Source organism: Corvus brachyrhynchos, unplaced genomic scaffold, assembly GCF_000691975.1.
Source record: "Corvus brachyrhynchos isolate BGI_N302 unplaced genomic scaffold, ASM69197v1 scaffold101, whole genome shotgun sequence".
Lineage (NCBI taxonomy): Eukaryota > Metazoa > Chordata > Aves > Passeriformes > Corvidae > Corvus > Corvus brachyrhynchos.
This window is the reverse complement of record NW_008237239.1, coordinates 23,630,194-23,644,869: the sequence shown is the minus strand read 5'-3', so window position 1 is coordinate 23,644,869 and position 14,676 is coordinate 23,630,194. Positions and strand designations below refer to the sequence as shown.

Below are 14,676 nucleotides of genomic sequence, written 5' to 3'. Positions count from 1 at the left end.
TCAGCAGGCATTACCGACCTACAAATCTGCTCCAAAATGAGGGACTGTAGGAAGACAGGACTATTAGCATAGGACTATCCCTTACCTGTTTTGACACAGTACACTTGGTAGGAGGGGAACCACTCTCCATACTGGCAGGTGATGTACTTGTAGTCGTTGGTGAGGGTGTAACCAGGGTCACAGTAGAACTCCACCACCGTCCCGTGGTTGTAGCGCTCGCAAGGCCGCGGGTGGCAGATGTAGTCTCCATGACTCACCATTGGAGGTAGTGGACAAACTTGGGCAAACAAACAAAGGGAAAAGGAGAAAGACATTAATGCCAGCAACCCACCACTGGGCAGCTTCAGTGAAGCTTCAGAGTGTCAAAATGCAGCAGGCACACTTCAGGCTCCCTCTCAGCTCCCTGTGGTTCTGGGTTTGTCTCAGTGGTACCAGGCCACTGCCCGGGGAGGCCAGGTGCCCATCCATACCAGTGGAGGGATGCACATGCCAGGCGGTCACTGAGGTGGGATCTGGGAAGCTTCCAATCCTCTGTGGGAAGAGGAGGGTGAGAGGAAGACAAAAAGGGACACATGCCCATCAGGTGGCTGCTTGGGGATGGAGCGGGGCAGTCCAAACAAGGAGACTCACGCTCCTCACGAAGCATTTATAATTGGGCTGTAACATGCTGGTTTCTGTTACATTAACATAATTAAATGGTTATATGCATTAATTAAATACCTTTTAAAAATAAGTTTGCCATCAGCAGTGCTGCAAGAGATGCAAAGCACCTAGTGTTGCTTAAGCATGTGCAGTCTGTATCACTGTAATTTTATTAAATTGAGCTTAAACTCTACTGGTGGTGTTTGTGATTTGTTATTTCTGAACAGCCTGACTGATCTCAGTGGGACCACTGGTGGAGTGAGGTCTTAAATATAGCAGAGGCTGAGCCTGCGTTAATTAAGTAGAGTGGTTTACTTAGGGTTAGGTAAATAAGAGAGAATTGCAATATAAACATGTGGGACTTTTCCTGTAGGCCCCGGAACAACATCCCAGGCAGATGAACTCCATGGAGAACTGAGGGAGCACTCTCTGGAAAACAGCAGTGGGGAAAGCAGCTCGCAAGCAGTATTTTTACAAGAGAGGAAACTTTTCCACTGTCTAAGTGTTAGTTGATTACTGTTTTCTTAAGTGCTTCTAGCACAGAGCAAAAAAACTCTACAAAGTGTAATGATGTTTCAAATGACTACATACTGACCCAAAAGGGGGCTTCAGTTACTGGATGGCTGCTTTTATTTCCCTTCAGAGGCAGTTCCCAGCTGGCTCAGTGCCTCATCTACAGGCTCTTCCCTTCACTTCACGCCTCTCTCATGCAGGCAAGACCTACTGCATTGATTTAAATAATGAAAATGACATCTCTTGGAAGAAGAATCTTCCCAGAAATTACAATTCAGCTGCTTCTTCCTGTGAATCTTGTTACATGAATAATGCATTTCATAAAAAAATACACAAGATATTAAATGAATCTTCAAGAGAGGCTGATTACAATGTGCAGCAATGTCTATTCCCCATCCTCCGGAGACACGGTTTTGTTTGCATTTTCACTGGCAAGGCTTAATAATAACTTGAAATCAGAGTAATCACATAAAAATTCACATCCTCAATGCTCTGCACACTTTCCAAAGTCTCTGGGCCCACAACAAAGAGGAATACTTTACTGGGAAGTCAACTCAATACTGAAAACAATTTTCTTGAGATTAGGGTGAGGTTGTCAGACTGAAATAGTAGGAAAGCACCTATTAATCATTCTTGTGTTAAAAAGAAAATGATCAGTGAAAGCCATTATCCTGGCCTACCATAAGGAAACCTGGTGTATTTTTATTACCTCTGCTTAGAGCATGAGAACAAAGGAAGAGAACAATTTAAGCTCCTCTGGAACTGAGTTTTTCCAGGCTCTGGCAGTGTGCAAGAGATGTGTAGATGCCCACAACCTTTCTAGCAATGAGCAAGTAGAGCACACCTTTTCACAAAGAGCAACACTCAGAGAAACTAATTTTCCCCTCCAGCAATGTAGCCTCTACATCATCCCTAACCTCTTAAAGTCATTGAGAACCAAAGCAGCCTGCTGAATAAAAAATCCCTCAAAGCTGGCGTCCCAGCAATGTGGGTCAGCTCAAGAATGACACGTTTCTAGGCAGATTTAAAGCAATACACTGTGGGGACAACCCAGATACGGAGCTGTCAGTCTGTTTACAAATGGAGGTGTATTTTATAACACCCAAAACCAAGAGTATCACTCCTTGTGTAGGATATATCCCCAGTACTAAAAAGAGTGCCACCCCTTCCACAGACACATCTATATTTCAAGGGAAATGCTTGTCTATTGGTGCTGCCTGGAAACTTCTGCAAACAATTTTTTATTGCCCTGCCAAGTATTAGTCATGAATTAGAGTCGAGGTTTAAGGGGTCATACCTGCCAACAGCTCCTGCAGGAAAATGCAACCAGCAGATGTAATGGAACAGGTTTGAAAATGAGGGCTTTTAGCTCAGCTGAAACAGTGCTTCATTCTTATGTCAACTGGACTGCAAGGGTCAGGGATTCTAACTCTCTTAGGGTATCACTCACCGCCTCCTGTGAACTTTACGTTCAACCGGTTTCAGGATCCCTTTAACACTTCCACGGGCAAACTGGCCCCCATGCACCGTCTGCAGCACTCAGGTTCAAAGCCTCTTTTCACAAATCACGTGAAAGATACATCACAAACAACTCCAAAAGAACTCACTTTGAGCTCTGGGCAGTCAGTCGTACACTCAGTCCCTTTCTCAACTCACTTCATTCCCATGGTCATCCTGATCCAAAATCCTTTAAAGCCAGTGGAAGGACAGCCAGCAAGTGGGCCTTAGTTTCGATCATAGAAAATAAAGATTATGAAAGTCTGGAAGGCTGCTGAACTCTCTTGGCTCCCAGTGACAGAAAATTTTTAGTGCAGAGCCGGTCACCTTATAGGGTCTGATGCCAGTGTATGACACTGGTTACACGGATTAAAGGAATGTGCCAGATCAAATATGGAGGAAAACTCAGGTGCCAAACCTAAGGCCACTGAAGTTTTTTAGGAAAATTAAAATTCTAGCATTCCCAGTGATGAACCCTAATTGTGTTTGGAAATTACAGGCCATGGACTTCAGGCAAATGCATCAAACTCGCAGAATGAAAACAGCCACTGATTACAATGGAAGTGTATCTGACAAGTACATTTTCACTGTCAAATAGCAGTATGCACACTAATCGTAGAAATAAGGGAATTCTACTTCAGGAAGTTTTCACAGCTCAAAAAAAAAGTCCTAAGTGTTTTTCTTAAAAATGACACTAAATTTTTACTACCAATAGCTTTCAGCATCTTCACTTTATAAGGCTTTGGAGACTTTAATGCTCTAATTACAACATCCAGCATGGATAATCCAGTAGTATTGTCTGACAACCAGCATTAAAAGACCACATGCCTGTGTCCTTAACTTTGGAGCTTGGCAGAGGGACGGACATAATTCAAACAGAGTCTGCTGGTGGTTCTGCAGCAGGTGATCCCAGGTCTCTGGATCTGTCTTTGTACAGCAATTGCCCACAGACTGTATGGGGATTTACAGGAACTTTATAGCTCAGCATTCTCAGCTGAAAAGTTGAATCGTTCATCAAAAAGAAAGAGCAATTGTGTTTATATGGCAAACAAATCCCTTCCTGGATGCTCAAGAGTCCTGTTACTCAAGGAAGTTGAAGGGAAGAATTCCTGATTTGATTTGGTGGACTTCCCTGCCTGCTCCTAGGAGCTGCTGGAGCTGAGGGCTCTCCACTGAGACCAGCTTTCTGCTCTGGCTGATTTTAATGAAGGACTAGCACTATCAAGAAGAGCTTAAAACCTGGGGAGTTGAGCTTTGTGTTACCAGCAGTGTGACACTGTGGCCTGGAGCAGAGGCAAGGGCTGGTCTGCCCCACAGAGTGCCCTCTCCATCACAGCCTGGCAGTGCAAGAGCTGCATCCCTTGGAGTAGGGTCAGGGAAGGGTGGCACAGGCTGCGGGCACTTGAGGAATTAATGTGGTTCACCCAGTGATTTTTCCTACCCATTATGGTCAAGAAGCTTTTTAAACTCTGCCCAGAGGATGCTGCAGTAGTTCTGCAATGTTGGCACTGGAACTGGAGGAGGGAGGGAGAATTTTTTGGCATTAGCATATTCTCAATTAACATCGATGGCACAGAATAAAGACATTGCCTGACTTTTTAAAAGCCATTGGTAGAGAGATAACAGTGGAGTTACAGATATTTACACTGCTCAAAACCTGTTTTTCAGTCAGTGTTCAAAGGCTAGTGGGTTTAGTCTGTGGTCAAAGCAGACAGATGGTAATCATTCAGGTTTTGCCCAGTGTTTTTTATGTGGGCCAAAAAATAAAAGCAAAAATGCCTTGCAGTACAGGACACTCACTTATAGAACAAAATAAGGGGTAGGAACAAGCAAATTTATTTTTCACCTGTGTTTATTTCTCTCAAGCTAGTAGTCCACCTTTTGTGTAGGACATTAATTGCTTAGTTAGCAGAAAACCCAGTGTAAGGCCAGCCATTCCTGTTTGACACAGGGATTGACAGGATTAGAGACATCAGCACCTAATAAAGAATAAACTCTTAATAAAATAAAAAATAAAGAATAAATTCTTCCAAACACATCGTGAATGCCTGCTCATTATGCAAGGAGTGAGAACATATTAAGATGAAACTTCCAGATGAGAAAGATACAAATAAAAACCTATAAATTCCACTGCGCGGGAAAACGCTGGTGTGTCTCGCTCAGAAGGGGACACACTGTCTGCTTTGCTCACAAACTAGGAAACAACAAGAGCTTCTCCTGACCCTCACTTGACATTCTTGTACACATCAGGACGCTAATGATCACCAGAAATCTGGACACCTATCATCTGGCTACTGCATCCCAACCAATGTTTAACCCAAGCTCCATGAGACCACAGCTGTGCATGTCCCAGCAGGTCTGACCCCTCCCATCCAGGGTGGCCAGGTCCCCATCTGAAGCTTTACTGGCTGGTTTCTGAGGCCTAAAGGAGGGATGCTCTTCCACATACTGCCTTTGTACAAACACATGCTTGGGGATGCAAGATCTGAAAATTATATTTTTTTACAGGAACATAGAAGATGAAGATTATGTTTGTTCCTTTTCCCGCTTCTTTATGAACACTGTGCTAACAAAACTTGTTTCTTGGTTCCCTCAGTGTCATCACCCTTCACACCTTCAGAATAAAACAAATCATCAACCAAGAAGTTTATCTTTCACATTCATAAGAATTCCTGTCCAGTTCACCTGACAGACCAGTCCATTTCCACAGGTATTACCAGCAAGTGAATCACACCTGCACTGCACAGTACAGAGCCTGAGGAAATTAATTCTGCACTTTGAATACTAAAAAAGGGATTTTTCTATTCTATATTTAGATTTCAATTTACAGAGGTGTACGAAACCCAAACTATTTTAATTCTAAAATAGCAAAACAAAAATTCTCGTTAAAATTTCAAGTATTCTAAGTAGGATGGAAGAAAAACTACTGGACTCAACTGCTCATATCCAATCAAAAGCTTGAAGAAGAAATTTAGAGGTTTGTAAAAGGAGGGAAATACAAAAACCAGCTGCTTTAAAATAAGTCCTGTCAAAACACCTCATTCTAAGAACACCTACTTAATGAGATTTTTTAAAATTAGACTCTTCAGGAATGTAAGCAGAACAGGAAGCATTACTGGAGCAACTTTTCATTTATTGTGAACATTAGCCTAACAATATCCTAATGAAACATTCCTACAACAAATGCTGCTTGCACTGTGAAGGGAGACTTGGTGCATGTTACAGCTGTAGTGGAACAAACTTGGAGGCCGTTGAATTTGTGTTCTGAAAGTGATGCCATGCTTTGAGGAACTTTTCTGATTACTCATTCCCACAGCAAAACAGCAGCACCAAGAGTAATAACAGAATAGAAAGTTTGATGGAAATAACTGAGCACTCATATATAGAGTAAATCCTATTTAAGCCTGACTGAATATGTAATAAAGATACAAGATGCTTACTTGAACTCTCAAGTTGCCAGAGAATTTATTTCTTGAAAGCCTAGAGCAAGAGTTATTATTAATATTGTATTCTTAGCCAATAGCATCCAAATTCTTTTCAGTCTTAACCTTTCTTGATTACTTAACCATCACAATGCCACTTACATGTTTTCTTCTGAAAAGACACGTGACAGATAAGCAATTTCTTCTCAACCACTCAGCAAGTCAATGTTCAAGCAGCCAGGAACACACCCCAGGTCTCCTGGCTCCAGGCTGCTGGCTGTACCCCTAGGCAATCACCCCTGGGTAATTCTGAACCAGCTATGACTGTGAGGTAAGCCTTTCAATGTGCACACAGTGAGAAGAACTTCTCACCTTCTACAGAGTGTGAAATGAATTGAATAATTAAGTTTTTAAAGAAAAGCTGCTTCTCTGGTCTAGCTTTGACAAACAGCATCTTGCTGAGAACTGCAGTCACTGAAAGCAGCTGTATGAGCCTGAATGAAACAGCATAAAACTAGTTTCAAACATATTTTAAAAATAATTTAGTAATAGCTGATTCCAAAATGGAAACAGACAGTGATTTACAATCACTTATTCCTTCCTGGAATTCCAAATTACAGAGCAGCTTTTGCAGTTCCAGTCAGTTGAGCTCCTACAGGAGCATCATGCCAAATTCACACTCAACCTCAACAAGTCTGCCCTTCCCAGCACAGTGTCCTGTGAAACACTGATATCAATGCTGAGGTCTTTAGTTTCAAATGCATTTCACAACAAACACAGGATGAACCACACCCCAAGTGATCTTTTTCCTATAAATTGTTAAGTTAAGCAGTGAAAGTTCCATTTAAACTACAAAACATTGATGACAAGTTTGCAGCTAGAGAGTTAGGACTTCTTTCAGCAAGAGGCCCACAATTTTAAGGAAATATTTATATTCATTATTCACATGTGAGTGCTTTGAGCACTGTGGTCTCATTTACAGCAGATCATTTTGGCTTTCTTCAATCACTTGCTTCCAGTTTTGTTTCTTCCTTCCCTAATGAGTGGTTGACTTTATGACCAGTAATGGTCTTTTTAGGACTTTGAGAAGCAGATGCTGGGGACTACACAGACACTTTGCAGGAAGGAATTAGAAAATTCCGATGGAAGTCAAGGCTTGGGTATTTGACAGGCATCCCAGGATAACATCAGGACTGGAAAAGACCAAAATGCTTACAAGTATAATGGAGGTAGAGGGGAGAGAGAGAGCAGTCTGGAAGCTGCCTAAGAAAGCCAGACAGCCAAAGGCTCCAGTGAGGGATGTCTGCAGAAGCCAGTGCTCACTGTGAGCTGGCTGTATCGGTGGGTTTTTATGTTACTTTAATCCCTCTGTTTTGAATAGCTTTTTCTTCTTTGTTATAAGCAAGAATCCCTTGAGCTTGTGTGGAGTTACCTACACCAGTCATCAGGAATTGATGGAGACAAGAAGGCTGGAATAGACAAGCTGTATTCCAGGGCTTAGCTGAAGGCTGAGGAAATCAAGGTAGACCACATTAGGTAAGAAAAAGCACAAGAGCCCATTGGAGAGCTACAAGTTAAAAAAAAATGGGGAGGAAAACCAGCAGGTGATCTTACCACTGTAATTTCACAAGCCATCTTACAAGACCAGGAAGGCATGGAGGAGTGCTGTTTTCTGTTATTTATGTTCAGTTCCCAAGTGCCTGCCTACACTGATTGGTGAAAGTGCCACCCTTTAAATATTGGTTTTTATCTCTGGAAACGAACAAGCGAGTAGAGTTCCTGATGCACAGAGTCCGTAGCTACAGTTCCCTCCATTTGTGGAAGATGTTCTGTGAGTGCACTATGTGGCCAAATTTAATGAACATGTCCATAAAGGTAGGCAATGTGTTACTTTCCCTTCCAAGCAGCCTTGTCAGATACAGTTAGAGATTAGTATTATAAAACAGCCCTCAGGAAGAATTTTTGCCTGCTGTCCCCCACCTAATCTACAGTATATTTAAAGCAGTGTGGATAAAACACTACATGCATCTGGCTGCTCATGTGCAACTTCAGGGCAGAAATTATGGCTCCATGAAAACGTTGGGATGTCTGGCTGATTCTGGAAATGCTAAGGAATTTCTGAAAGGTACAGAGGTGATAGAGCAGGTGTAAAACAATGATTTACTGTGGCAGTCCTGTGCAACAAGCAATACCAAAGACATGAAAGAAACAGATTACAAGATGTTATTCTGTTGCTTTCTTGAAGAAGTATGAACAGTAGAGAAGGCATCTGTTTCAATCCCAGCCAAGATGAAGGAAGATTTCTGCAATGCAAAAAAGGAGCAGTCACGTAGAAATATAATGCTATTTATGTTCTTTGGACAATGTCTTCAACTTGGAGCCTGTTCTCTAAACCCTCCATCCCTTACAACAAGAGCTGCAAAAAGCCCACTTTGGTGCGTATCCATTCTGCCTTGAATTTGGTCTGTTTTTCTTTGTGTTTCACTTTGCAACACAGCTGCTGGAGTTAAGAGATTGGATGACTATTTAGCAGCATGTCCACAGAAGAACATGACTTATCTATCTAGCATTTCATGTCTCTCCATGCTCCTTTTGAATTCAATTCTTTTCTACACCTGTTCAGCTGTGGATAAAAGTGGACAGATCAAGTTCAGCATTTTCCAACAGCACAAAAATCCAGATACTCCAAGTTAAAGTGCTCACCTTCCACATTCATACATGGATGCATATAATTTCTGCACTCCTGGGTGATGAATGAATGAACTGTTGACAGGGCAGAAGCAAGGAGAATTACTGAATGACTTTTTCTAAAGAAAACTATCCTCTTAAACTTCTTCATCAGACTTGCTTTCTGCTACAAGCACCCCCAGGGTGAGACACTGTCTGCCTATTTAATGTTTTGGGTATCAGACTAAAGGTGTCACTGACAGAAGGGTGTTGCCCTAATAAAGGTCCTTAGATATATGGTTGTCTGGTGCTATGGTTGTAGTTTGAGTCACAAGTATTGCTGTAGGCAGTGAAATACCACTGTAGTCACAGCTATTAGAAACCAGGCTATCAATATGTCCTATGTTAACATTAACTCAGTTAACCTGGATGACCTCTTCAGCAGCTGAACAGCATTTAATTTATTCTCCCTCCTGCCTGCAAGCTGAGTAGGTGCAAACCTAAAACAGAGTCCTGATATCTACCTCACTTAATTTCTCAATACCACAGTGTTTCATGACTTGCTTGTATTGCTGCCCTCTGCTCCCTCTACAGGACTTCTATCTGTTGCAGATGTGTTGCATCAACATTATCTTCCCTGAGGATACACATCAGTCTGTCATGTTGGAATTTATCTAAAGCCTTCTCAACGTCAGCAAAGAAACACAGAGAAAAATGCGTTTGTACCAATGTACAACACCTCAGGCTTAGGATTGCTTACTTCATCCCATCTCCTGAGCATAACTGATTACAGGCTGACTTCTATCCTTTTTTCTCAGAGTGCTGCTCTATGTTCCTTCAAGAACTTAAAAGATTTTAAGTGCCTAGTTTATCAAATAGATAGCTCGGTGTCAATCACTGTTCGTGGCATTAGGAACTGTTATAGAAGAATGCAGATTTGCGAAGTTTTCCTTCAAAGTATTTCGCACATAACTGGTTACAAAGTTTCAGCTATTTTGTTTTGAACTATTTGAACTGTACAGAGTTTCATCTGTAATATCACCCTCCTCTTTCATACTCTTTACTTTCTAGGTTCTAAATCAGAATTATCAGCCCCTATGTGTCTGTCCCCAGGCTTATGAGCAGAAAAATTTTAAAGCTCTGTTCTGTATTCTTACCTGTCTTTCTGCAGTATTTTTTTCTCTGCAGCATACTTTGTTGGCTTTGATTCTCATCTGACTAACCCCTTTTTATTCTCCAGAAATCTCGTGGTGCCCAGGTAAGGGGGGTTTGGGTTCCCTTGCACTTCTGCCTTTGTTGTACAAATTTCTTAACTCCTTCCTTCTCCTACCTTTCTTCCATAGTTTCTATGATTTTCAGAATCCTTTCGGCACCTTTATGGTTGCTTAGCTTTGTATCTTTTCATCTACCCTCACAATCAGGTGGCTTTATAGTCCAGAGTTCGGAAATACCTTTTTTTTTTTCTGTGTTTTTAGTCTCTTCTGCTTATTGAATCTCCCCTTTGAAGTCTATTTCTCATGTTTATTTCATTTTAATTTCGAATCTACTGACACAAATTTGAAATATTTTTTGTTTTACATTCTTGCAAGCTTAACCTCAGCTAGAGGATCTGCTGGTCCCAGAAAGCAGAATGAAGTTTTTGATATTGCAATATATTTGATTCCTTGCAAGACCAGCTTTTCTGTTCAGCTGGGATGATGCTGAAACAAGAAATTCTAAGTAACAGGATCATGTCTATTGTTTGCAAATTGAATCAACCTGTTTTCCCTTTTACTCTTAAATACAAAGCTGGGAATTCCCAATGACACTATCCCTAAAAGTGCCTTATTTTTTAGCATTATAATCAAATTCTCCCAGCCTTTCCTCTCCTCATCTGCCTCCCTTGCCACTCTCCACCCAGTTCTTCATAAGAACTATTCCTTACATCTTCCTGGAAGACTTCCAGAGGGCATGAAAAATTAAAATACAGAGTCCAGATGGCAAGGAGTGTAATCATACACAGGTCACATTCCCAAAGTACTCATGGCCAAGGGGTTTTTTTCAGTTTGGTTTGGGGTTTTTTGTTGTTTTTTTCTTGTTTCTCCAAATCCTGGGTAATATCTTTATTCACCTTAAAGTACCATATTATGAACATATCCTGGTTTTAAGTGTTTCATTTCACAGAGTTCCATACAGGTATGTTTTCAAGTGTTTGCTCTCCTCCAATGTTTTTGGAAGCCATTTGATTTATTTTACAATTGATGTTTATAACCCATGTGATATTCTTCACTCTCATTAATTCTGCACCCATGTTTTACATACCAGATTTTACAGAAGGCAATCACTAACATCAGTTTCTACAGATGGATAATTAACCCCAAATAGGTAATTTAAAAATCATATAAAAAAACCCAAAGCCCATTTTCCTTCAATTTTCTTGGAAGTGTCTATTGAGTTTCAGTACAAAAGAAGGCTTAAAAAGTTTCTGCATAATTGTAGAAGTCCACTAGAAAAAAAGGAAATTAAGAAAGTTAAAGAAGAAAATTCAGTGTGAAGATGCTTCATCTTATCCTCTAAATGACTGTAAAATCTTCCAGCACTGGTAAAACACCACTGTTTCTTTTACTGTCCTTCTCTGATATCGCTCAACCATTTCACTGAAGCCTCCCACATGATTCAGCTTGAGACAGGCACTCAAAAATCAATCCAAATGTTTTAAATCTGGCAAAGTACAACCATTTAAGAAGAGGGTCCCGCACCAGCTAACACTTGGCAAGCGGAGCTAGAGGCGTCCTTTTTTGCCGGAGCCATAACCACTGCCCTGGCCAGATGCAAACAACTGTTTCTGAGCAGTCACTGCTCAGCTCTGCACTGCTGGCTGCCCTTCAGTGCCAGGTGACACAGTTTCTATGCACTGCTCTGACTAAAGCAGCACTGATTTCACTTACCAGAAAAAAAACTCCTTCCCTAACAGCAAAAATGAGTCTCTCACCCGAGCTGGTGGAAGCTCCGCGCTCAGCAATATTGAGGGTAAGGCTGGGAAGCACTAAAAAGCCTGATGTGCAATAGGAGCTGAGTGGTCCCTGGTGTGACCTTCTATTTAAATAGAGCTACAAACCCTTCATTCAGAATTTATTTTGCCCTAACAAAGAGGGGAAAATTCACCAGATTGACATGTAGTATTTCTGTGACTACAAACAAATTTAGGAAATCCCTTCTGTGGAGGCTTCAACAAGAACATACATCTAAATGAGGATGCTGTAAGCAGCATTGTTTATAGGAGAATAAAAGCTCTCAAATGGTTTGCTATAGCTTCCTAGCAGTCATTTGCTTTTAATCATTACCATATTAAAATACTGAGCAGGAAATGTCATTACAATACATTTTTAATTGAACATGGAAAGAAATAAATGGAATTAATTTGTTATTTGCCGACTTCCTCTGTGAAAAATACTGCTTGGCGAGATTACACCACACACATAAAAGGAATGCTGAAAAATGAGCTTGACATTGGAATGCAAGGTGGAGAATAAGAGTAGTGAATTGTAACAAGATTCCTGGAGACTGGCACTCCTTGCATAAATCACTTGAACAAGCACCTTCAAACAAGGGCATCTTGAGTTGATTTACCCTATCTGGATTCATTTTGAACATCACTGCACACCTGCTGAAGCAGCCCTGTGGCCGAGTTCGCAAGGGGAGCTGTCAGGGGTGACCTCACAGGGGAGCTTCAGTGCTGCTGGAAGCTCTCTCTTCTGCCCCAAAACTGAGCCAAACCAGCTCTTGCTAGTGTTGTGCTCCAGACTTCGGTCTCCTGTGGTTCACTCAACGCATGCATTGATGGGATGCCCACGTGAAATCACCATGGAGAGGTCTGGCATTTAAAGAGAGCAGTAAGAAAGTGATTCAAAGGGAGGCCGAAGCAAAATCCGAACTCAGGAGGCCTCCCCGATGGCCTTGGCCCAGCATCTGGCACACACTGATGCCCCCATCACAGATCATCATAGCTGAGTGGGGATGATAACTTTTGACATGTTATTTGAAGTGTAGAACTGTCAGGGCAGAAGTTCTTGGCTCATGTTTTAAACTATCAAGAAAAAGAGCCTCTCTATGACTTTATAATACAAGCAAGAAACGAGCACATGAGCTTTCCCAGGTATTTTGATAGCAGCTGGAATGCTCACCTGTGTTAAGTGACAGTAAGACAACTTTTTCTGCTTCACACGCTTGAGTTTCATGCTCTTATCTTTCTAAATGAAGAATTGTCATTTTTGTGAAATCAGTTATATTGTTTGGATTAAGCCTAACAGGGCCCTTCTGATTTTTTAATGTGTTTTCCAAGCTATAAACAACAACAAATAAGCCTTCCAAAAATGGCTTAGCTGAATGAGGATTAATCTTTCATGGTGAGCTAAATAAACAAACAAAAAAATCATCTTGTTTTGTCATTCCAAAATTGAAAAGGCATTTTTGAATTTTGGAACTTGAATTGCCAGCTAAAAATAAGGCTCATTGAATTATTTTTGTGTAGTTTATCACTTTGTTGATGCTTTTGGCAAATTTTTGCACTTCCAGAATGCTTAGCACTTAGTTCAGTGACATAAGCATCACATATGAATTCCTATAACTGCTTTTAGCTAAATTCTACATAGAGATAGCTTCCTTACAGGCTTGAAATAGAACAAAAATGTAGTTCTTTTAGGGGAATGAAATGCAGAGGATGTTACCTGGATTCTCATTGACTCCCTAGGATGTTTCATTCAAGATGTCAAGATGGAGGAGGGTAGTTTATGCAGTTCTGGCAACATATGGAGCAATCTATCCAGTATCTCTGTTTTAAATATCTGGGATGCAAATATAAATGCACTACAACACCCTCCATCCCAGCTCTAGTCACAGGCTCTAGTCACTGAGCCTTTTGGCTCAGTAGGATTTACCTCTGTTTCACACTGAATTGTTTTTATGTTCCTCATCAATAAATTAGCTCAGTCGTTTTAGCTGTCAATCCTTCTTTAAGGTTAACTACCATGAGAGAGCAAATACTCAGGTGTGCAGCACCATGTGGTGCTAAATAATGACTGCAGCTGGCACAGCCCTAACTAAGATCTTCTGTGGAGTATTTTTTAGCTTATCACAGAAATCTGTACATATGTGTAGGAGCTCTGACCAGGTGCACAGGGAGGTGAGTTATGTAACTTCAGTGTTCTGATCAAAAAGGCAGCAGAGAGTTTGCATTTTAAGGGCAAAGCAATCATTAGGAGCTTTGCCTCTTGCACTTGGGACACTGCGAGAGCAAACATTACTCAGGGAACACCAAGAGCTGAGGGTTCAGTGAAGCACAGCAGGCTGCACACAGCAGAGCCCTGACAGGCTCTGCACAGCCACTGGAAACATCACAGAGTGGAACCATAGCCACTGCCCTGAGTTAAAATCACAGAGAGCATGCAGATCTTGCAAAATGGAAAGATAAACAAACAGTAAGACATTTACCTTCCACATCAAGGCACCTAGGTGGGCTATCTGACCAGATAAGGTTATACATGCACTCAAGGATCTCTGCCCCTTCTAGTTTATATCCAGGAAAGCACTGATAATACACCACTGTTCCTACGGGGAAGGAGGCCCCGAACTCAGATATGTTAATGTAACTATGAGGAAGAACCAATGGCCTCAGGCAACCTGCAAATTAAGAAGAGGGAGGTTTCTTTTATTATCAAGTGCTTATCTCAGTCATCTTCACACATCGCAGTTACAGTTTCTAAACTGAAGAGTGTGATATTTTTCATCCTCTCCACTATGAATGGCATGTCTGCATGATCTCCCTCAGATATATCTGCCTCATTATTCTGTTTCAAACCCTTTTGTGGTTTAGCCCACACGCTTTGCTAGCATGGGCTTCACTCCCAACAAATACAAGAAAGGTTTTCTGAAACTGACAGTATTTTGTTTAACAAAC

At 41.3% G+C, this 14,676-nt stretch overlaps 1 protein-coding gene across 1 annotated transcript in view; it reads right to left on the bottom strand.

Annotated features, from left to right (window-relative positions):
• Window positions 1–14,676, bottom strand: part of SUSD4 (sushi domain containing 4) — a 48,996-nt gene that overhangs the window by 7,891 nt on the left and 26,429 nt on the right. The window contains exons 4-5 of the mRNA XM_017730170.1: window positions 14,211–14,399; window positions 86–277 (exon numbers count right to left, since the gene is read on the bottom strand). Coding sequence (XP_017585659.1) covers window positions 86–277; window positions 14,211–14,399 — 381 coding nt within the window. The remainder of the gene's footprint in view (window positions 1–85; window positions 278–14,210; window positions 14,400–14,676) is intronic.